This window comes from Electrophorus electricus, chromosome 25 (assembly GCF_041902795.1).
Source record: "Electrophorus electricus isolate QZ-2024a chromosome 25, ASM4190279v1, whole genome shotgun sequence".
NCBI lineage: Eukaryota > Metazoa > Chordata > Actinopteri > Gymnotiformes > Gymnotidae > Electrophorus > Electrophorus electricus.
Genome location: NC_137521.1, coordinates 6316449 through 6339251, shown reverse-complemented (window position 1 = coordinate 6339251; position 22803 = coordinate 6316449). Strand labels below are relative to the sequence as shown.

The following is a 22803-nucleotide window of genomic DNA, read 5'->3' as shown; positions in this document are numbered from 1 at the left end:
TATGACTGTAGATATTTGTTTTTGCACTGTAGTCACGTGAAGGTGTTACTTTATGTATTGTTTTGGCGTCTAACGAGTTAATGCTTGGGAGTGGTGCAGTGTGACAGGCAGGGTGACTGTAGAGGGATCGAACAGTGAACACCTGCCACGGTTTAAATCCCCGAGTTTGTACTGGCGTGCACAGAATGCAGCTTACGTGACAAGAAGATATTTTTCTTTTGCCCAGAACAAGCAGCAAGCCTTCACGAGACTGTCACGAAAACAGCAAAACACCTTTTGACAGCTTTTGTCTATCTTCATAACTGCACAGATAAGTGCAATCAGACAAGCTACCAAGTGTGTGCACAAACTCCACATTCTGCCTTTATCGCAAGCCTTTGAGACATTTTGAGTCGATCGTCGCGTTCAGAGAACTCCAATGAAAAAAAAAAAGAACATTTAAGATTTTTGAATGAAGAGCTCGTGAACGAATCTTAGACTTTTAAACTTGGACGGAGCAATAACATTGAGCGTTGCGAGACTTAAAGGAATGTAGTGATAACATCTCACCTGTGCCTCAGTGAGAGTCGGGTCTCGTTTGGCCACCGAGTCCGAAAAAAAGGAAAATAAGAACAAATAAGGTAACGTTTATTTTTGTTTTAATTACGCTGTCTTTATTTATTTGACTTTCTTTGGTATGTTTCTGTCATACATCTACTTTGCTGGTCTGAGATCTATTCCCAGATGAGTTAATTAAAACGAATTCCTGGCGAAAGCCAGGGGTTCTCCAGGTTTTGATGCGAAGACCTAAGCAAAGGCGTGGAATGGAAATATTCTGTCGCTTGTGTGCCTTCTAGATTTGTAGACTCTAACCATCATAGTCTGTGTCCTTATTAAACATTTGTGTTCTCTTTCTTTGGAACACGGTTTTAAACGTGTTGCCTCAAAACCGTTATTCTATTAATGAAGTGACTGATTTATTTACGCCATAGTTTGGAATAATGGTCCATAAAGTGACTTGGTTACAGAACAAGAATGAATGGAATTCAGTGTTTTTCTTTGTCGTGTAAGTGAGAAATTTTGCCGGCGTGCATAGCCCTCCGAAGAATGCAAAGTGCGTTATTTAGTCTGGATTCTGACGATAAGATGAAGCAGTTTGTACTTGCTTTTTCAGTGAAACTGGTGTTATAATTTTACTGAAAAGTTCCGTAAATTTAGTGTTTACACTTCGTTTAAAAATAAACAAAAAATTATTATTTTATTTTAAGCAATGTTTTTAAGACAATAAACCCTTTGTGATAAATGCCTCATGTTGAGAAGACTATAGAGGCCATCATAAAGATAGCTTTTAGTATTCATAATTCATATGTTGCCCACTCCAGTGGAGTGCTATTCGTCTATAATTCATGCATTATAGATGTATAACAGTTTATACCTGCCAATTCCCACTTAAGTGTTAAACCACAAAATAGGCCACTTAAATTTCTGACGTAGAGCAATATGGACCATATTTCAATGAAATGAATATATGAGTTTATGCTCCTAACAAGACATCAATTTGGAAGTTAATATGGAGAGTCATTGTGTTCTGTAGTTGTCTTTAGTCTGTTTGCTGGCACATTATTTATTATCATCATCACAAAAGTCTGTAATTCCACAAAATATGTTTCTGCTGTGTGGGTGTAAAGTCTACATATATTTCAGCTGTGTGGGTGTAAAGTCTACGTATATTTCAGCTGTGTGGGTGTGTAGTCTATGTATAGTCTGTCTGGCTGTCTGTGTGTTAGCCTGACCTGATGTGTGCCTGCTGGAGAATGGCTGTGGTGTTAATCTGGAGGTGAAAAAGAAAAACAATGGCAAGACATTTTCTTCTTAATAACACTGTTATATTGGTGAAATGTATTAATGCAATTCTCTCTTGAAGAAAAACATATTTATTTTTTAAAAAGCATACATCTGTACAGAATTTGATTAATATTAAGCAAGCAAACAATCAGACTTCAGACACCTTAATTTGTTTTCAAGTTCTCATTCCCTCCCTTGAATTCCCCCCAGAAGGTTTTTTGGAAGGAAAATATGATTACTTTTCTTATCTCCATTTTAAATGTATATCAATAATAAATTGGCTCTAAACCTTCTGATTTCTATGCACATATGAAGAGCATGGAGACAAGAAAGAAGGATGGATAGAGAGAGACAATGAGGCAATAAGAAGAGATAAATCTTGGCTAATTAGGCAGGGACTGAGACTTCAGCAGGTGGAAACATAACCCTCAGTGACCTTCTTTTCTCAGGTTAAGGCTTAGGTTTCTCCATGGATATGCCAATGGGTTTGACTTTGTGTGTGTTTGCGTGTGTACATGTGTGCACTTGTATGCGTGTGCAGGTGTGACTGAACGATTATAGCTAAATTTGAGATGTGTGTCTAGAACACGTGCATGTCATTCCCTCCCAACCCTCCCACAGACTCAGTGCCAGAGCCAACATGTAAAAACACCTAAGCATGGGTCCTATGCTGTTTAATGTCTGAGTGAGAAGGAGCCATAGACAAATCTGATCAAGCAGACTGAGTGTGAACTTCAGCCAGTGGAGCACGTAGGAATCAGACTAGTGAGTGTTCAAACACAGAGCAAAGAAGAGTTGAGGAGATGTAAAGGAAAATAAAATGAGGACAGACAGGGAAATAGGCAATGAGAAAGGCCCTTTGCACATCCGAGCCCTTAGGGAGTGAATAATTGACCTTAAACACTTTCCAAAATGTATTTTGTGGAATTTCCCTTTGAAGTTCAGGGGCCTGGTACATGCACATTAATTTCTTTACTGTATTTACCAGACCTCCATGCAATTTCTAAGCAGCCACAATTTGAATCTCTGCTCTGTTGTACAGAGATCTCCATCTCTAAGTATAATGCAAGAAGATTGCCATCAGAAGCGTTCTTTTCACCTTTACTCCCCTCTCTCTCTCAAACTCCCTTTCACGCCATCAATTGCTCACCTATTGCTGCTTCCCTCCGTCATGCTGCAGTTTGGACACGTAGTGCATTCCAGGACAAGCCTCTAGATGTGTTGAGGGAGTGAACATGGAATGGCTGCCAGGGCTTCTGCTGGACCCATGCAGCTGGAAGCTGGGATTATAGCAACCACATGCCTTTTTTAGTGTCCCTATATTTGTCAGATTTTAAAATTTTATTTGTCTTTTGTTTTCTCAATATCGGGGTGGTAACACGTGGTCATATCAGTATGTATGTACATATATCATTTATTTTTCTAGATCTAGTGTATCTTGATTTGACATAGCATGGATTATGAAAACAATGCTGTTTATAGCATTAAACAGTGGGCAAGACAATTTTTCCAATGAAACAGGGTCAAAATGTGTTTCTGAGTCAGCTACTGCCCACTGCTGCCTGCTGTAATAATACCTCATTTGTTTTATAAGGTTAAAACAGGGGCTGAAAATCCAAAGTGTGCAGTGGGCACTGCACTGACATCACCTCTACAACATGACAGTTGAGTCAACTCACGAGCCAATGATGTCATAAGCGGGTGGCCCGGATCAGTAACTAATGGAAACAGATCTAATTTGGGCTGCAGGAATGCTGGCTCCCCAGTCCAGATGGGGGATCTTCTGCTAAAAGTTACACAGTGGCACTGCAGGACAGGGTTTTGCTGTGGCTTAAGGTGCTTGAGGTGGTGCTGGCTTTTCCGAGGCACATGGCAATCTAAGCCGTTTAATGGGAGCAGTCAGGACATGAGTGTGGTGGTGTTCTAGTGCTGGTCTGAACCTGCTATCTGTGGTCTCCCAACCATCTTTGGTTTGTCATGATGGCAACCATGGTGATAGTTTGCAAGATGATTACATCTAGCACCTGTTTCTCAGTGAAACTACCATATAAGTTTTAAAGAAGAGATTGACACAGCGAAGGCGGAATGTAGCTCTGGGTTGAAAGTGCATGACCGCAAGAAGCAGCCCTCATCTTTTGTTTCTGCAATTATTATTGACTTCTCATGTCCTTTGTCTGTCCTCTCTATGCCATCCAACGTGTTCCTTCCTGTGGCCTGGTGGTGATATATTTAATCACTGTTCTGCTCTCTCTGTTTCCCACTCTTTTTTGATTAGTGTACTATAGGTGTCCCGTGGGGCATAGGCGATATGAGAGCTGCATCTCTCCTACTGATGCTGTATGTGTGCAGAGTGTCCTGCATCCTACACTCAGCCCCAAGGGTGACTCTGACATTTAAAGGTGGGTCCATGCGCACGCACGCACACACACATGCATAAACGAACCTTTAACAGCAAGACACACACAAACACCTGCACTGTGTATGAAACTTTTGTCAGATGCTTGTTCAGTCTATCCCTGTTTCTATTTCATTCACCTATTCATTAATGTGCCTAAACACACACACACACACACACATACACACACGTATAACCACACATACATACTGTTATATATCTTAGTTCCTGTAAACTGTTTTTCTTAGTTAACAACAAAAGGTGGATATTGTAACTATGGGTGGGGGACGGATACCCTCTATGTAAAATACTGCAGTGACGTGAGGCAGAGGACATGGCTTACTGTTTAGCTGTTTGGGATCTTGTAGTAAAATTATGAATTTCCTTAATTTCTTTCATTAACTACAAATCTTTGCCACCACTATTATGTGTGGTAGCTTGTTTTATAGTGATTGCAGTATAGAAATCTTTGCATGGCTTTGTTGATGGCTATTACTCTTTATTTATTTCATTGTTGTTGTTTGAGGAGGTAATTTAGTAGTTTTGTTTTATTTTCCAAGGAAAGGTTTTGGGGTTTCTCCCAACAAACTCTTTTCATTCTTGTGACAGGTAACAGGCCTTCAAAGGAGTGTATCAGGCTTTGATCAGAGTAATTCCAAACAATTAAAGATAACTTAGTTTTTTTTATTAAGTTACGTCAGTCTCTCATGCACGCACACACATCCATGTGCACACACGCTATACACAAAAAGCTTCTTATCACACAATAAAGCACACTGAAACTAACCCTTTAAATGCACGCCTGTGTGGAAATAGAAATTCTACTGCATCAGAGCTGCAGAATTATCCCATAGCTGCTGAGAGAATTGTACCTGCTTGTATGATCACAGACCTGAGTGCCACTGTAAATGAGGAACTAGGCTTGTGCAGAATTTATTTACTGATATTACCAATTTGGTGAACAAATTAAAAACAATTCTTCAGTCAAATATCAACCTTTTCCTAAATTTAAGCTGTCTTGCATCTACTCCCACAGAGAGATTTATGGCTCTGATTAAACAAACATTTCATCACATTTGGCTTGGATGGCATTGTGATGCTTTGCCCCATGTTGCATGGCATGATTTAGGTAGAACTGTGCTCCAATTACCTACATTAGACTGCTGAGTCATTTTGGAATTTTTATAGAATTGCTGTACAGATCATGAAAAATGAGTTACAGTGCAGCAGGGAAGTGTTTGGGCCTGTGACCTCATTTTCCATGACTCATGTTTTCAATACTGATAAGCAAACAAACTTCAGTATGCACTGCACAGTTTTTATGAGAATTTGTGTATAAGTTTTGTTTAGATATTTAGAAGGAAATACTGTATCAGGCCTAATTACCATGTTTCATGCAATGATTATGTCAAAACTTACAACTTTCCTGAAAACATAGCCAAGCTAGGAAAACATTGGCCTCCAGTCATTTGGAACTGACCCAATGTTGTCTTGTTCCTCCACTGTATCATCACCAGCCTGTGTAATTCAGCTGGCCTCTTCTTCATTTCATCCCCATCGTTCCTCTTTCTCCTGGCTGTTGTTATTTTTCCCCTGGGAACAAACATTCTGTTATCAATGGCCATCTCCCACTGTCCTCGCCTCCTCTTCCAGAATACCGAGGCGGAAAAGACCAATTCTTTGCTTGTCTCCTCTGTTTTCTGCTGTTCTCGAAAATGGATTGTTCATTGTTCGCAACAGGGATGGCCTTTGTCTCGGAGACGCCTGAAGAGGGAGGAAGGGTCTCTGCAGAGATCTAGTGTGTTCAGTAAAGGTCTGTGGTATAATGCCTAGAGATATAAAACCCCAACACCTGCTAGGACTCTGTTTTCAAAGTACAGTAATATGATATTCAACATGAGTATCCAGTATGTGTAGAGTAGGTGTATAAGATTCAGTGTGTTATTATATGTAGAATTTCAAAGAACCAATCTTTTTGCCAAATAACACAATGTCTTAAAAGCAATCTTTATGTTTTTGTAAGGCAGCATAACAGGAGGCTGCCGGATATGCCTCCTCTTCCTTGACTTGCCTCGCCAAACTCCCCTATAAAGGGCTTCAAGGAACAGACCAACCAGGACATTACATCACTAGTTCCAGCTCCATTCACCTTTGCGCTTATTTGTTTAGCATGTCCACATCTTGTTTTGATCGTGTAGTGAACTTTGTATCCGCTTTCAACTATCTTGCATTTGGCATTACTGCCGTGTCCTGTGTTTATAAAGGAAGAAGCAGATTGGATTTTTTGGGAGCCTCATGTCTCTCACACACCCTGTCCTGTCTGCCCTGGGATAAATACAGAAGCATTTATTTTCATGGCATGCTCATGGTGTCAAGTAAGCAACCCCAAATATCATTTTAGTGCATCAGGAGTATCATTCCATTAATGCATTTCCTGTGCTTAAACATGCTCTCAGTGTACAGTAAACATCCTTTCTGATCATTGTCTAGAGTTGACCTCTGACGGAATGGGTAGGTTAGGCAACTGACTCAAGGACACATGATGTGAATACATTAGGTATTTAGATAAATAAATGATATGTAAATATCTTAAGCCACAGGCATGCATTCTGTCTTATTTCTAATACATTTTCAAATGTTGAAATACACTTATTTCAAGATCTGCTTGATGTAGAAGTTGGTGGTTGTTAATCATTTACATAAAATGACATTTGGATGTGCCTACGTTTTGCTTAATATTACACAGGTCTTAGATACCCAAAGGCGTCAGTTGTCATTCATTCGCAGCACAAATAGTAAAGGGTTTGAAAAGGATGGCTCACCCAGAATGCAGTTCTTCAGTGCACTAAGCAGGCTGTGCACATTTACAGCCACAATCTCCACAGTGGGTCAGCGCTTAAAATATTAAACTCTTAAAAGCTCATCAGCTGCGACGAAATGGTCAAAGATCAACTTCCCCTCATTTCTGCTCAACAATGAAGACTGTGTGTTCATAGGAAAAGCAAGCAGTAACGAAGTTAAGTGCAAAGCTTCTGATCCATGTCAGTGGACTGGGATCAAAGCCTTTAAGCATATAAACACATGTAAGATGAGACCAGTAATCCAAGACCTAGCAAGACTGCACTTATCCAGACATCTGATTATGTTAATCTTATTATCCCTAATATCATAGTCATTATTTGACACCTTGACAGAATAATTAATTCAGTAGCATACCTCAGTGTGCCAATATGATTGTACGGCAAATAGCAAATCTAATAGTAACTAGGTAATTCGAGCACCTTTTGTCAGCTCATATTTTCTTTGGGCTGATGACCAAAATGCCTACACGACATGCAGCTAAAAAAGTTTCCATTGGCTGAGCACTACTGTTGCAAGGTCGTGTTAAACATTCACACATTCTGAACGGCATCGCTGGCATCAGTAGCTATTCTCAGGGATCCTATGATAACCCTCTGTTCTATAAGGCTGTCAAACATAAATGAGAATGTCCAAAGGAACACTGTCCCCCTACTGAAACAGTCAAGCCAAAGGTATAATGTGTTTTTATGCAGCTTCTGTTCAGGGAGACCTCTGCAGGAGGTCTGTTAAGTGCACTCTGCTGCCTATAGCTTCACACACTCAAAAGTCACTCTACTTCCCCTTCCTGGAGGAGAGTCGACAGTGGTTGCAGCAGCTCAGAGGGCAGGAACTACAAGCTTCCTGTGTTAGCCTTTAGGTTTCCAGGACAAGATGCCTACAGAGCATTATGTACCCAACAACACTCCCATGCACAGTGAATGTATGGATTTAGAAAGCCAAAGCCAAGAGCAAAAGTATAAGACATGCCCTGTCCATGTTGGTACAAATATGGAACAGCAATTTTTTTTATGGAATAGCAGTTGATTAATCATCATGCTTATATTCTGAATTTCCAAGTGACAGATTGCTTTAGCAAGTTTAACTTGTTTAACTTGTTTAGCAAGTTTAACTATAATCAGTCATTCCATTTTTGCAAGGGGGAGAGTCTTTCTTTTAGGGAATCAATAAATTACATAGCAGCGACAGGGCATAATTTACTGCTATATGTCAGGCAGCGTTGCCCATCAAATTCAATCCGGTCAGTTCCAGATGTCTTTAAGTATTTGGACAAGATTTTTTTCTTCTAATTCTGGCTCTGTTCTCCAGCAGTTAAAGTGACTTAGGATTTCAAGTGCTGTCTGCTATATTTTGAGGGCATGCTTGCCTATACTGGATGAGCTGTGCAGGAATTACCAGCCTTTTTATACATAGCCCTCTCCAGTGTAGCAGACAAAAGGTAATTGGACAGTTTGCTGCTCTGTTGTATTTTCCCCAGCTGTAGTTGTTTGTTAGTTCATGTATTGTTAGTTCATGTAGAAGAGGCCTGACAAAAGGAGTTGAATCTGGAGTTGAATTGACTTATGACATTTGCATCTGCTGCTGTTGTCCCTCAGCATAACAAAAGAAGTGTTCGTACCAGTCAAGCATGCCACCATGATGCTGAATAATCATTATAAATTAGATGGAGACATAGAAACAAAAATGTTAGCTGTGTCAAAATCAACTGACAAGCAAAAATACCCTGGTGAGCTTATCAATAGAAAATGATCCGCCAGACCACTAAAGACCACAATGGCGGCCAAACCAAACTATGCTTTCACCTATGAAGAGAAAATATTCAACTATTGAAGAACTATTGAAGAATGCTATTTAGGATGTGGGCAAATTTATGTCAGAAACTACCATACCATAATCTAGGAGGGTTCACCTAAGACTCAGCCTACTGTTAGGCCAAGAAGTGCATAAAATATTTTCTTTTACCTTAAGGAAGTTGATGCTGGACCAATGTGTGGAGAAGAAAAGGAACTGAATTCTGTTCCTTGAGAGCTTGTTGGATGGGGCTTCAACTTTCAGCAAAACAGTGAACCCAAGCAGAAATAAAATGCCCAAAACTGGAATATCTGTTTCTGGCAAATTCACTCTAAACTAATTTCAAATCCCACATGCTGATATACAGAGACAAAACAACAAAAACTATTATTGTCTAAATGCTTAAGGACAGCACTTTCTGTGATATAAGACACAGGGGCAATATGCTTTAGATGTTTCATTTTGTTTGCTTGTAGATGTGTGGTCGGCTTGAGACACCCTAAGAATCAAACTGCATTAATTTCACACATGTCCTTGACTGTCTTTCACCAGAGTTAATGGAGACACGGGCAGCGAGACCATTCAGCTTCTCGTTCAACACGAGCGACTACCGCATCCTCCACATGGACCAGGACCAGGGCCGCCTCTACCTGGGTAGCCGCGAGTACCTGGTCTCCCTGGACATGCAGAACATCAACAAGGAGCCACTGATTGTAAGAAGTACAATGAGTGTACAAAGTCACATGTGCCACTGAAGGTTGTAGTAATATCAGTCTTAATTCAGTGGGCCGAACTTGCAATTTCATTCAGTGTTTTGTGTTCTGCTCTGGAGTCGTTTTTAGCATTTCATGCCATGATTATAGTTTCATGTCAAGGGGAGAGAACACCATAAATCATAACTCTTCCTTGACACCCTTGATGCATGCAGTCCCTGCAGGTCCATACAGGTGTTAAATATTAAAGTTTCTTTTTTTCCCCTTTTTCCAGATCCACTGGCCTGCTCCAGCACAGAGAAAGGGAGAGTGTCAGTTGACTGGCAAAGGAAAACATGTGAGTCTGCCTCTTATTGCATACCTAATGTAGAGTGATAATTCAATTATTATTATTTTTGTTTCACAACTATCATTTAATTCAGATTTTCACAAGAGATACGTTTGTGAGTCAGTAAATCAAATCAAATGTATAACCTATGAGTCTGTGTGGGTGTCTGTGCGCATATGTCGTAGGGAGAGTGTGCCAACTTTGTGCGTCTGATTGAGCCATGGAACAGGACTCATCTGTATACGTGTGGCACTGGAGCCTACAAACCCATCTGTACGTTCATCAACAGGGGCTGGAGGGCTGAGGTAGAAGCATACATACATGCACAAACACACACACACACACACACACACACACACACACACACACACACACACACACACACACACACACACGCACACCTAGAGCTTTAACCAATCAAAATGCAACTGGGCAATGTAAGAGAATCTCACCCAAAATAAGCTTTTAAAGACTCTTTTGTGTCTCATGTCTGTGTAGGACTACCTGTTCAGGCTGGTCCCTGGGTATGTGGACTCGGGAAAGGGCAAATGTTCTTATGACCCAAACCATGAAAACGTGGCTGCACTCATCAGTGAGTGCTCTCTAGGACAAGAATGGAAATGTTGCCTTAGTGTTCAGTGCAATTTGCAAAGCCCAAGCTAATCCCTTATTTCCCCTTTCTGGCCCCACACATTCTGTCCTCAGATGGGAACCTGTATGCTGGGGTGCATGTAGACTTCATGGGCACTGACCCAGCCATCTTTAGGACCATGGGGAGCCGTCCAGCTGTGAGAACAGAGCAGTATGACTCCAGGTGGCTTAATGGTAAATATTCAGTAAAGTGAAGAAAAAAAGATCAAATATCCAACAATGCAATTTGACAAACCTTCTAATTTTCTCTATCTCTAAATTCAGTACAGTTATCACCTTACAGTATCCTTTACAGTATTGTTAAAGCATTTAAAATTGTATACAGTATACTGTATAATATACAAATAAACAATAGAATGCCAGCAAAACTACTACAAATTCTCTTTCTCACTCTGTCTCTTTCTCAGAACCAGTGTTCATTCAGATAGCACAAATTCCAGATAGCTCAGAGAAGAACGATGACAAACTCTACTTCTTTTTCCGGGAGAAAAGTCTAGACACTGCTGGGACATCGAGTACTAGCATGCTGGCGAGAGTTGGACGTGTGTGTCTGGTGAGAGAATTTACCAAGGTCTTTCTGAATCAAACGTTCATCATTAACCATCGAGTAGGGCTGGTTCAAGCTACACTCCATGATTTTACCAGGAAGCAGTGGCACACAACAGTTGATTTATTAAAATTATAATGACTGCCTTCATAAAATTGTTATTAAACTTTTTAGATGCAAGAATGAATAATTGATTTGAAATAAAGAATTTCTTTAGTTTACTTTTACAAGCTGATATCATGGTGTAGACTTGCTTTACAAGCAGGCATGCCTGTACTGAGGGATCTACAACCATAGTGTAGTGATATGGAGGTAAATGTTGTCACATGCAGGCATGTGGTGACTGTGCTACATGTATGTCCTCAGAATGACGAGGGAGGCCAGAAGTCCCTGGTGAACAAGTGCACAACATTTTTGAAAGCCAGGCTGGTGTGCTCTGTCATGGGTGACGATGGTGTGGAAACTTTCTTCGATGAGCTGAGTGAGTGTCAGTAAAAATGTAGGGCAGGGGTTAAGGTACTAGACTAGAAATTAGAAGGTTGTCATCTTAAGCCCCATGACAGCCAGGTTGCCATTGTTGGCCACTCAGCAAGGCTCTTAACCCTTAATTGCTCAAATTGTGTTCAGTCAGAATTGTAAATTGCTTTGGATTAAAGTGTAAGATAAATAATGTGAAAGGCAGTATACTTTAAAATATTTTCAGTAGTTATATACTACAGACACCTGCTCATTTTAGCTGTTGATGAAATGATTATTGCATAACCTTAACTACTAAATGACCTATTTCCTGTGATTCCTTTTTCAAAGTCATATAATCCCACCTGAATTTTTTTTTTCTTTAAATTTTTGTGTCATTGCATTTCCTCTCAATTTCAGGAGATGTCTTTATTCAGCCCACCCAGGATGAGCGTAATCCCATGGTCTACGCAGTTTTCTCCTCTGCTGGGTAAACTGAACTCTTAAACCTGTTTTTCGTATTTCTTTCTCTTGACTTGCTGAGATACATGGTAGGTTTTGTCACGGCTTTTTGCCTGTTGTCACACAGTGTCGCACATGTGTGCACCTAGGTCTGTGTTTAAGGGCTCTGCTGTGTGCATGTACTCCCTGGCTGATATCCGTAATGTCTTTAATGGGCCTTTTGCCCACAAACATGGACACAACTACCAGTGGACAGCGTATACAGGGAAGATTCCCTACCCACGACCAGGAACTGTGAGTTGCAAGCACAAACTCTTCCATACATATCTTACCACTACAGTTTGCAATTTTATTTCACATTAATATATTTATTAACTTGTTTATAATTTATACTCTCTCTTTCTCTTACATTTTGCAAAAAGATGATTATCTGCATTAAGCAGTTAAAAAAAACCAACAACTTTCAGAATGCATCTTGGTAATATGTCTCTCTACTACCCTCTAGTGCCCTGGAGGCACATTTACGCCAGGTTTGCACTCCACAAAGGAATTCTCAGATGAGGCTGTTAATTTTGTCCGTGCCCACCCACTCATGCACCACCCTGTGTATCCTATACACAAGCGCCCCTTAGTGGTGCGCTCAGGGGTCGACTACCGCTTCACCACCATTGTTGTGGACCAGGTGGATGCTGTGGATGGCAGATATGAGGTGTTTTTCCTGGGAACAGGTGGGTCAGACTATTGCAGGTGGAGATGAATCTAACAAATGCTACAGTTGTAATCCATTGTAAAAATCTTCACTAATACTCATCCTGTGACATTTCATCATGTGTATAATTATATTGGCAGATCGTGGAACAGTCCAGAAAGTTATAGTTCTGCCCAAAGATCCAACTACCTTGGAAGAACTGACATTAGAAGAAGTGGAAGTTTTCAGGGTAAGGTATAAAGTGTTTTTTTTTTTCTTCTAGTTTTCCTCCACCTCAATTCTGAGAAATATAAAGACATAAGGAATAATAAAGTTATTTGACGTATCCTATGCTTTTTCTACAGACGCCAGCACCTGTTAAAACAATGAGAATATCTGCTAAGAGGGTAAATAATTTCAAAGTAGCCAGTTGTCATTTTAGGTCTTTAACAGCAGGTTATCCATGCAGGACACAGTAGACCTCTTTTTCTCCCCCCACTCCTACAGCAACAGCTGTATGTTTCGTCAGATGCGGGCCTTACCCAGGTGTCCTTGCACCGCTGCGGGGTGTACGGCAAGGCGTGCTCAGACTGCTGCCTGGCCCGAGACCCATACTGCGCCTGGGATGGAGAGAGCTGCACCCCCTTCACACAGGCCACTAAAAGGTGTGCAAGGGCAACTCTCAGGAGCCTTCCCAACTGAAACAGCACTTAAAAGCTCTGCGTGACAGAGGAGATATTTTGCACGGGTAACACCAGTGAACTGTAACTTGTCTCCATTCAGGAGGAGCAGAAGGCAGGATGTTAAGCATGGTGACCCTCTGCGCCAGTGTAGGGGCTTCATTGCGAAAGGTACAGCAAGCAGTGCTAGCTCTCAGCAAGTCCCTTAGCCTTCCAGACACATATAAGCTTGGTTCTCTCTGCATGAACGGTTATCTCTAAGTGCAGCTGGACAGCCCTGTGTTCAGGAAAGCAGCCCTTCCTGATAATTCTCATGTGGGACCTTTTATTCAGTTCTCTTTTTTTATCCTTCGGTGCGCATATTTGACAAATGTTCTAAAGTAAGCAGGCATTTCTCAGATCAGTCATGAAATTTCACCTGTTGAATACTGTTTTTTAATGTGGGCCTGCTTGAGAATTAACACTTACAGCATTGATAAATAAGCATGTTAAACTAATTAATTGGTGTTATAATTGAGCATGGGTTTTGTTGTTTATTCAGTGGAGAAGAGATTAAAGGAGACAGTGCAGTTTGGTGTGGAAGGGAGCAGCACATTTTTGGAGTGTGTACCACGATCTCCTCAGGCTACTATCAAATGGCTTTACCAGAAAGATGGAAGAAGGAAAGCAGTAAGATCACATAATTAAAAGGAAGAAATGTACAGAACTGATCGTGTGTAAAGCTTGTTAGTGTATATACAGCAGTGTGACATTTTTGATTCTGTCATAATTAGTTGTTTCTGCTTTTAAAGATTTGCCTGGTTTCCTCAGCCTGTCAAATGGCCTGTGTGGTATCTCACCTCTTTAAACAGCTGAATCGAGACAGGGAGGTACTGAACACTCCTCAAGGAATTCTGCTGAAGTCTCTCACCCAATCGGATGCCGGTACCTACCACTGCTTGGCCACGGAAAACAACTTCAAGCACACAATGGCACGGGTTGTGCTGCGCATCCTGGACCGCGACATCGCTGTGGCCCTCACCATGTCTGATAAAGAGGAAAAGGAGGAGTCACCGAAGAGCCGCCAAGAGTCCCATAGACGGGAGCCTCCAGCTCTGCCCCCAGGCCACCCCGTGCTGCCCCTCGAGCCAGAGATGAAGGTGATTCACCAGTACTGCCAGTCCTACTGGCAGCATCTCCCAGGCACAGGGCAAGTCAAGCGGCCTAGCCGCAGGCACACAGACGGTCATGAGCTCAGGGCAGCCTGAGCAGGGCCAAGGAACCGTCCATTCCTCAACTTCTCCATTCCCTGTCCTCCATTCCATCCTTCCGACATCTGTTTATGGTCTTTGGCTGTGGACAAGGTGCAAAAGGGCAGGGTGAACACACTGCCTGGCATCACTCCCCCGCCAATCAGCCACTCAGCTCTCCTTCACCAGCTCCTGTACTCGTTCATTTGTTCCTTTACTTGTCTATTCTTGTTAATGTTTTATTTTTTCTTTACCTCTAACTTCTTTTATTACTTCTTGGATGGTCACTGTATGTCTTCAGCTACCTTTTAGAACCTTTTGGTGTTGCATTAATTGTGGAGCAGATGTAATATGCTTCTGTTCTGACCATCATGATGCAACACTGTGTGGATGTTGTGGCCAGATCTGGTGTTAACTGGTTCTAAAACTGATGAGCAACTTCAAAGTTGCTTTTGCAAGACACGTCTGCCATTTTAAACTCTAGCCTACGTTTACCAGTCTAACTCAAGTTTAAGCACCTTATAGTATGATTTCAGTAAAGGAAATCATGATTTTACTGTGTGCGTATGTGTAGTCAGTCTTTGGGCCAGTGCAATTCCCCATTTATTGACTGGATGTTGAAACTAGCATTTAGTCCAGTATGGATAATAGTAAACCAGTGGAAAAAAGCTATACATGTATCCTAATTATTATTTCTTCTTGATTGGAAAATGGCACCAAAATCTTTGTAAAAACACTACATTTGCCACTGTAGCTGTTTGACACTGTTGTTAATGTATATTTATTTTACGGCTGTATATTTTTGTTTCTTATGAACATTGGAAGAAGATATATAAAGTAAGGGTGGAGGGAATCTTTGCATGAAAGACAAATGGGAAATATAATTCTATTTATTTAAATGTGATGATAATCACTGACACTGTTTTAAATTAAGTACAAACATTGATTGAACTTCCTTTGTATATAGGATGGTTAAATCCTAAATTACATATAGGAATATGTAAATAGTAAAGATCCTCACAGTGAGTAACACTAGAATTATAAGTGACTAAAATCACACAAAAGCTTTTATTATTTTTCTTTTATTTAAAACATAGATTAGTATCACATTACTTTGTTATTTCATGTCCTTAAATATAATGTCATAAAGCAAATAAAAGAGTATTGCTGTGTACAGTGAGCTCATTGGCATAATTACAGTGTTGCATCAGGATTCTGAATTCTCCTGTCCCAGGAGGGCACAGGGCATGGTGGACACGGGGACAGTCCATCATAGGGCACATGCACACACACGCTGGGCCAATTACGAGGGGCCAATCAAACATCTAAAATAGTTTTAGTACTGGTAGACTCATTGAGTTTTGAAGAGTTGTGAAACTGAACCTGCACCTTACATAGGTACATTCCACATTCTGACAGTGACTTATAGTCTTTGGGCCACTGGTTAGCTTGGTATTGAATCCATGTTGGTACTGAAATTTCAGGAACCATCAATGGATTTGACTAAGTGGTTTCACTTGCACTTCACTTGTAAATCAATAATTGAATTTAAAAATTCATAATGTGATAAATTTATTGTGTTGCAATGAGTTTGACCAAGGAATTGTCTGTCTAGTTGTAAAAAAACATCATGAGGCTTCATGGCAATTGAAAATGAACCATAAATTTGCAACTTGACATGGTGAATTTGCCACATAGTTTTGCTAATGGAATTGAAGCACATTCACAATCTAAATATTAATCCCATTCATCCTCATCATCCTCTTCATCATCAAATTCATCTCCTTCATCTAGAAGAAATAAATTATCAGTTTCACATATGGTGTCGGTACAGGAGGAACAGAAAAATACTACCGAATTCATTTGAATTTCTGTCAGTAAGAACTGATACCAAACTGTTGAACTTGTCAATTTATAAGCCACTAATACAAAATAACAATTAATGAAAATAGAAAGAAATGACTGAGTAACAATTTACCAGAAGACTGGATGACTTTACTTCTCTTCTGCATGGCCATCATGAGGGCTCCCACAATTCCTTCACCTGTGTTTTCTGCTGCAGACGGGGGAGGCTCAGGGCTGGCAGTTACCTGATAATAATGATGAATGCATTTATTTTATTCAAATTATTCAAATCACATTTTCCATCCACAAACCATGGGAGAAAACAATTAAGATAAATATTCAATAATTTGTGCTTTTTTCACCCACCGTTTTTAGTTTCTTTCCTAAGCGAATCTGGTCCAGTAATGCTCCTCGGCCTCCTCCTCCACTACTGGCAGTTGAAGGAGGTGGACCACCAGGAGGCGGGGGCTGAGCACTTCCAAAACTAAGTGGTAGAGCAGCCTGAGGGGGAGGAGGAGGAGGAGGTGGAGGAGGAGGGGGAGGTGGACCTCCTCTGTTAACATTGACTGAGACTGGTGGAGGAGGTATAACTATGTCTGAACCGTACTGGTGATTAGGTGAAGGAGGCAGAAAAGATGGAGGAGGTAGAGCTAAGTCTTCAAAGTCAGTTGGTGGCAGAAAATTGGAGGGGGCAGGAGGCAGAAAAGATTCTGAAGCTGGTGGTGGGGGCAGAATGTCCTCTTCATAATTTGGAGGTAAAGATTCAGTTCTCCCTGGTGGCAGTGGTGGAGGTCCACCTTTCCCTCTTGGGACTGATGGTAACGACTCCCTGCGTCCTACCACTGGTGGGGGTGAAGGTTCACTATCCCTTCCTAGAAAAGGAGGTTTAGGTGCGCTACGTAAAAGAGGTACAGCTGAAGTCCCACCCCTCACATCTGATGAAGGGGGCAGTGGCATACTGCGCTCCCCTGGTACTGGAGGTAAGGATCCACTCCGGGCCGGCATATGTGAAGGTGCAGCTGACAAAGCCGGAGGTTGGGGTAAAGGCCCTCTGCGTCCCCCTTGTGTTGAAGAAGGAAGAGATACTACTGCTGGTGGTGGTGGTAAGGGTCCTGTGCGCCCACCGAAGGGTGGAGGCGGGAGGGAGCCACGTGCAGTGGAGGACCTACTGGTCTCAGTGGGCAGGCAACCTCCAGGGGGAGGGGGCAAGGGCCCCAGACGAGTTTGAGCAGAAGCCGGCTGATAAGCTTCAGGCAGTGGAGGAAGACTACGCTCTACAGCACAAACATATTCAATGAACAGTTTCAGTTTCAAATGATTGCCTCACTCTGAGCACTCAAACATCAACAGGTCTTAAATTTACATCGATGGGAGAGCTCACCCTGTTGGTTCACTTCCTTTTTGACTGCCTCCATTCCACCAGAGCTCTCAATAATATCACGAATGAGCTGTGAGGTCTCCGTGTCTCTCAGATCTGCCTCACTGATGCCAGCACGTGATAGCAGCTTCATCAGGTCTGGGTCCATGTTGCTGGCATCCATGCCGACATGGCTAACATGACTAACATCAAAATACACCAGACAACATGCATGAATCTCTAGAGCCAAATTCTTCACATCTATACCATTTGAAGTTATTGCTGTTTGATTTCACTGGCTGCAGCTTTGTGTATGTTATCAGATTTTTTGTCACTTACGTGAATCCACTAGGTGCTCCAATTAATATCTTAGACAATTTAGAGCCCTTCTTTTTGCTTTTTTTCACTTTCTCCTTTTTCTCTTTTTTTGATTTGGGAAGAGGGGTTTGATTCAGGATGTTAATGTTTCCCAGTGGAAGTTGAGAGGGACCTCCTGAGCCTAATTATTATTAGAGATTTGATATGTTGAAAGCTTTGTTAATTATATACTTGAACTAATCACCCATGATTGTGTACCACTAATGCATACATTTAAAAAGTCATTGTTTTGGTGTACATAAAGGAAATAGAAAAAGCTTTTGGCTTCAAGTGCCATTCTGAGCAACTGAAACAAAAATCATTATTATTAAAGCATAAATTACCATTTGGAGGTAGTGAGGGCAATGCATCATGATCTGAAAAAATGAAGAAATTTTAGATTTGAAATAATTCACCAATATAATCAATATAATGCACTAGTAGAGTACATGTTTGTTGTCAATAGACCCTATAGTAATTTAGTCTTACCTTTAAAAGAAGCTGGGCCTTTCACATGGCGCTTCTCTAAACGTTGAACAAAGAAGACAGTAACACTTTATTTTGAGTGATTAATAAACTCATTAGAGTATCTGTAACATTATCATGAATGAATCAGAGGAGATTTTGGGTATAATCGCAGTTCAGGGATCAGACAGTAGTGATCAGACCTCAAACCAATGCAACTAACCTTAACTTCAACCCAAGTCTAATCCTAACCCTCAAACCAAAAATTCAGAGAAAGTCCAGTTACAGAATGTTGACAACAGCATATCTATAAGAGCTTGCTGAGTATGCTAAGATGGTATGTATCATACCAATTACATGTTCAATGACTTCTCAGGTTAACATCTAGAGATATGAATATGGACACTCCAAATAACATGAAAAACAGCTGTTTTGATCAGATTATTTAAAAAAAAATCTTATTTACACAGTTAATTAAGCCTCTTGATTAATCTACTTAATGCATTCAGATACTTCACTACTGCTACTTCATTTTATATGCTACTGAGAGTATGTTGAGTGTTTATATTGCCTAAAAATGACCATTCAAAAAAGTATCACTAAGAAAACAACATAAAACTAATATCATTTCCTAAAAATTAACATTACAAATGTTTACCTGGAATTATTGAGGGTAGCTGCCATCATAGTTTAAATTTAAACATTGATCTGAGTGGTCAAATAAAAAACTTTTTTGATTTGTGAACAAAATGGTTTTACTGACCCAAGCGGTTATTTCTCTGGTTGATCTTCTCATCTACTACACTGAAGAAGGTGTCTGCCTCCTGCTCATTAGCAAAGTTCAGCCCCACTTGGCAGTCCTGAGGAGGCATATACTGAGATTATGGACTGTAAGAGGGGAATTCTTGAAAGATTGAAATACTTCCTTGAAACTCAAGATAATGGTTTAGAAATTAATTAAAATAATGGCTTTGCCTGCAGTAGGTAGAATGTCAGGACATAGTTTTCTATAAACACAGAGTTAACTACAATGAATTTCTTTATGGATGTTTGTGGCTAAGTAGCCTACTCACATCTGCCGGGAAGGTGTGAAAGAAGGGCCTTGCTCTATGGTAGGTCAGGGGATTATAGATTTCCTGTTCCCATATCATCTTATTTGCCTGAAGTGGAGATGTATGCCACGTAATTAACGCATCCTTAGCACTTTTGTCTATTACACATAATATGTATTATTTGTCTATTATATATGTATGTATAGAATCACTATGGCACATTAATGGCATATTCACTATGTAGGAATAGTAACGTAACATATGACAACGAAGGAAAGCTTTACATGTGTGTGCACTATGTAATACAGCTTCGACACGAGCTTTAAATGCACTGCCATGAAGCACCTGACTTGGCAATGAGCTGGCAGGGACTGTGATTGTCAGAGTACCTTAATGTCGTAGAGGCGGATGAAGTAGGAGCGCTGAGGGTTATCCTTGATGAAGCAGAGCACGCCTGTGTGCTGCAGACTCCAACTTGACGGGCTGTGTGGCAGAGCCATATACATCTGCACGATCGTCGTGCACAGAGACTAGAGAATAGGAGCAACCGTTTACGGCCTTTATGGTATTTAGCTGAAGCGTTTATCCAAAGTGACTTACAATTATGACTGAGTACAACTTGAGCAATAGAGGGCTAAGGGCCTTGCTCAGGGGCCCAACAGCAACCTTCTGATTACAAGTCAAGTAACTTAACCACTGAGCTACCACTGCCCACGACAGCATACTGTTAACGGACTGACTGATGTTGATTGCAGTCTGTAAGCACCTGTAAACTGGTGGCAATAACTAACTGACTGACTGACTCGTTATCTAACAATGTCATTTTTTTCAGAAGGTAGTATGTTTGTGGATATTCATTCAGAACAGTGCTCGCCCCGCATGCTATCACAGGGGACCTCAAAGACTGAAAAAAATGGAACGGACTAACAGGAAATGTCTGCATGAGCTTCCCCTGTCACCCCTGCCCACTGCTCACAAGTGTTGAACCGAAAAACATTTCATTTCACACATCCATCAACGATGCAGCTAGCTTACTCACACACTTCACTACAAACACACACACTCACTACAATACACAACTTGTACAAAATGGCTGTTGAAGCCTTTAAAAATAGCCTAAAATGGCCTAGAACTGTTCTGCATTTTAATAATGATTAATGAGTTTTTTTCAAAGCAATTTTTGTGAATCTAGTTTTTAATTAATAACAATAGTGAGGATTTGGGATTTTATATTCAAAGTCATTAGACAGTAAACCTTTTTTTAGTTTTGACTGTTTTGACTGTTTACTCCAGGTTTTTGGAAATGCTTAAATACCTATGTAGACGTATAGACATTAAAAGATTGAACAGCTTTATACTATACATGTTTATGTTAAAAGGATTTCCTATCCTACATCGTTAAGAACTGTACGTATTTTATTTCACCTCATTCACCTGCAGAAAAGCACTGGGAAACCTGATGCTTTTCTTTGCAGATCTCTTATCCGTGTATTGATGTGTTTGATTATATTTATGCTTATATCTGACAGTGGAATCATTTTGGCCCAGTTGTTTTTTTCTCACAAATTCGTCATATATGACCAAGGGGAAGAAAGGAAGCTAAAAATTATTTTCATTTTCTGTTAACTATTTTAGAATAGTAGGAAAGTCCCATTCTTTCTGCAGGCTATTTTGAGATTCTTTTAAAGTGAAGATATTAGAAAAATGTGTCAAAAAATGTGTGTGTAAGTTACATAAACAAAATTACATAAAATATTTCCACATTTTATATCCATTTGTGAATGAAATTACCTGTATGCTACTTACAAATAATTAATTAATTAAAAGAGGTGGAAATGGGTTTAACTCCAAAATTTTAAAATGTGTGTTATTGAGACCTGATATATAAAAGGCAAACAAATGCCTAACTAACAAACCTTAATGCAACTTGTTCTAATGGACATGCTTATCATTTATCTTCTTAGGCCTGCTTCAGCTGGAGAATGCCAGATTGTAAACATGTATGTTCAAGCAAGCTGCATCAAGTACTTGTTAATTAGACATTTGAGAGGGCATATTTATCTTCTATATAACAAATAGAGATTATATGTGTGGTTATAAGCACATGTAGGTTATTAGTTTTTATGTCATTCCCACAGCTTTCAGCAGGAAAGTATACCTATGCGGCTCTATGTTGTTCTGAGGGCATATTTACAAATGCAAACATCTACTGTAAAGCTGCATGGTAAAGCTCCCTAGGCTTACCTTGGGGAAGAGTGTTGGGATACCATGATTGGGCCAGTTACATCAGATGCTGATTAACCACGATGTGCATGATGAGTATCTGTGTGCAGTTTTCTTTTCTTCCTTTTTCTAAGCAGTCATTAGCAGTTGGGTGCATATCTCCCTTTAACTAAGCCTAAAATACGTCCTGCTTAATTGTTGAACTTAATTGTTGGATGAACTGCTGAAGCCAATTAAGATATCTGTCCAAATTTAATCCAATCAAATTTAGCCTGTTCTATTTTTGAGCTAATTTTTTACTGAAAAAATAACAAAGAGCAAAACAGAGAAAGTGCAAATGACACATAAGAACAATTACATATAAGGATACTCATTTGTTGAACCCTCTCTAGACATAAAATGCTTAAGTGCAAGTTGCTGCCCAAATGCCACAAGAGGCCACTGGACTTACCACACACCTCCTACCCAGGAGATCCACCACTTGCTGGTTCTCTTGCAGGCTGAGCAGGGAACTGCCCATATGTTCCTGGCATTTCTGCTTCGAGCCCCGCTTCATGACCACCGGTGTGCCCGCTACTGATCCTTCGACAATGTTCCTAAGAGTACAAAAGAGTGTGTCTGCAGAGGCCGGCGTACCAAAGACCCACAGAAAACAGACTGTTTCTCTTCCTACTTCTCTCATTTCACATCGATGCAGAATGGCTTGTGCAGGAAGTGGACGACCGCAACTTCTTTTCTATTTTTTTCTTTCCTATTGTCATAGACTGACATAGTATCACTAATTACCCTCTGCTAAGTTATGCCATTGAGAATATTGTTTTACCTTAATGTGTAAGTGAAATAAAACATTTTAGTATCGAATTTTTAGTCCCATTTTCGGG

The 22803-nt window shown here is 40.4% G+C and overlaps 2 protein-coding genes across 14 annotated transcripts; one reads left to right on the top strand and one right to left on the bottom strand.

Annotated features, from left to right (window-relative positions):
• Positions 1-125: 125 nt before the first annotated feature.
• sema3ga (sema domain, immunoglobulin domain (Ig), short basic domain, secreted, (semaphorin) 3Ga) lies at positions 126-15795 on the top strand. Of its 11 annotated transcripts, none has more exons than XM_027016008.3 (18): positions 127-620; positions 4110-4223; positions 9422-9582; positions 9857-9919; positions 10096-10215; positions 10409-10502; positions 10616-10735; positions 10969-11114; positions 11475-11589; positions 11985-12054; positions 12176-12320; positions 12532-12754; positions 12876-12964; positions 13080-13121; positions 13222-13379; positions 13498-13565; positions 13936-14063; positions 14186-15795. In XM_027016008.3, the coding sequence occupies exons 2-18, from the start codon at positions 4133-4135 to the stop codon at positions 14639-14641; spliced, it is 2289 nt and encodes a 762-aa protein (XP_026871809.2). In that variant the 5' UTR covers positions 127-620; positions 4110-4132; the 3' UTR covers positions 14642-15795. The 11 variants fall into 11 exon arrangements, with proteins under 11 accessions (XP_081563672.1, XP_026871809.2, XP_035377799.1 ...); XM_035521906.2 differs by having other exon boundaries at positions 4100-4223; XM_035521908.2 differs by having other exon boundaries at positions 129-620; positions 4100-4223; positions 14246-15795.
• wasa (WASP actin nucleation promoting factor a) lies at positions 15767-22744 on the bottom strand. Of its 3 annotated transcripts, none has more exons than XM_081707549.1 (11): positions 22374-22744; positions 20089-22221; positions 19721-19807; positions 19411-19507; positions 18672-18707; positions 18527-18559; positions 18165-18324; positions 17850-18028; positions 16835-17742; positions 16602-16713; positions 15767-16413 (listed from the first exon to the last, which is right to left on the bottom strand). In XM_081707549.1, exons 2-11 carry the CDS (start codon positions 20203-20205, stop codon positions 16361-16363), a joined length of 1782 nt encoding a protein of 593 aa, XP_081563675.1. In that variant the 5' UTR covers positions 20206-22221; positions 22374-22744; the 3' UTR covers positions 15767-16360. The 3 variants fall into 3 exon arrangements, with proteins under 3 accessions (XP_081563675.1, XP_026871811.2, XP_081563676.1); XM_027016010.3 differs by having other exon boundaries at positions 20089-20229; XM_081707550.1 differs by having other exon boundaries at positions 20089-20182; positions 22374-22743.
• Between the last annotated feature and the right edge of the window lie 59 nt (positions 22745-22803).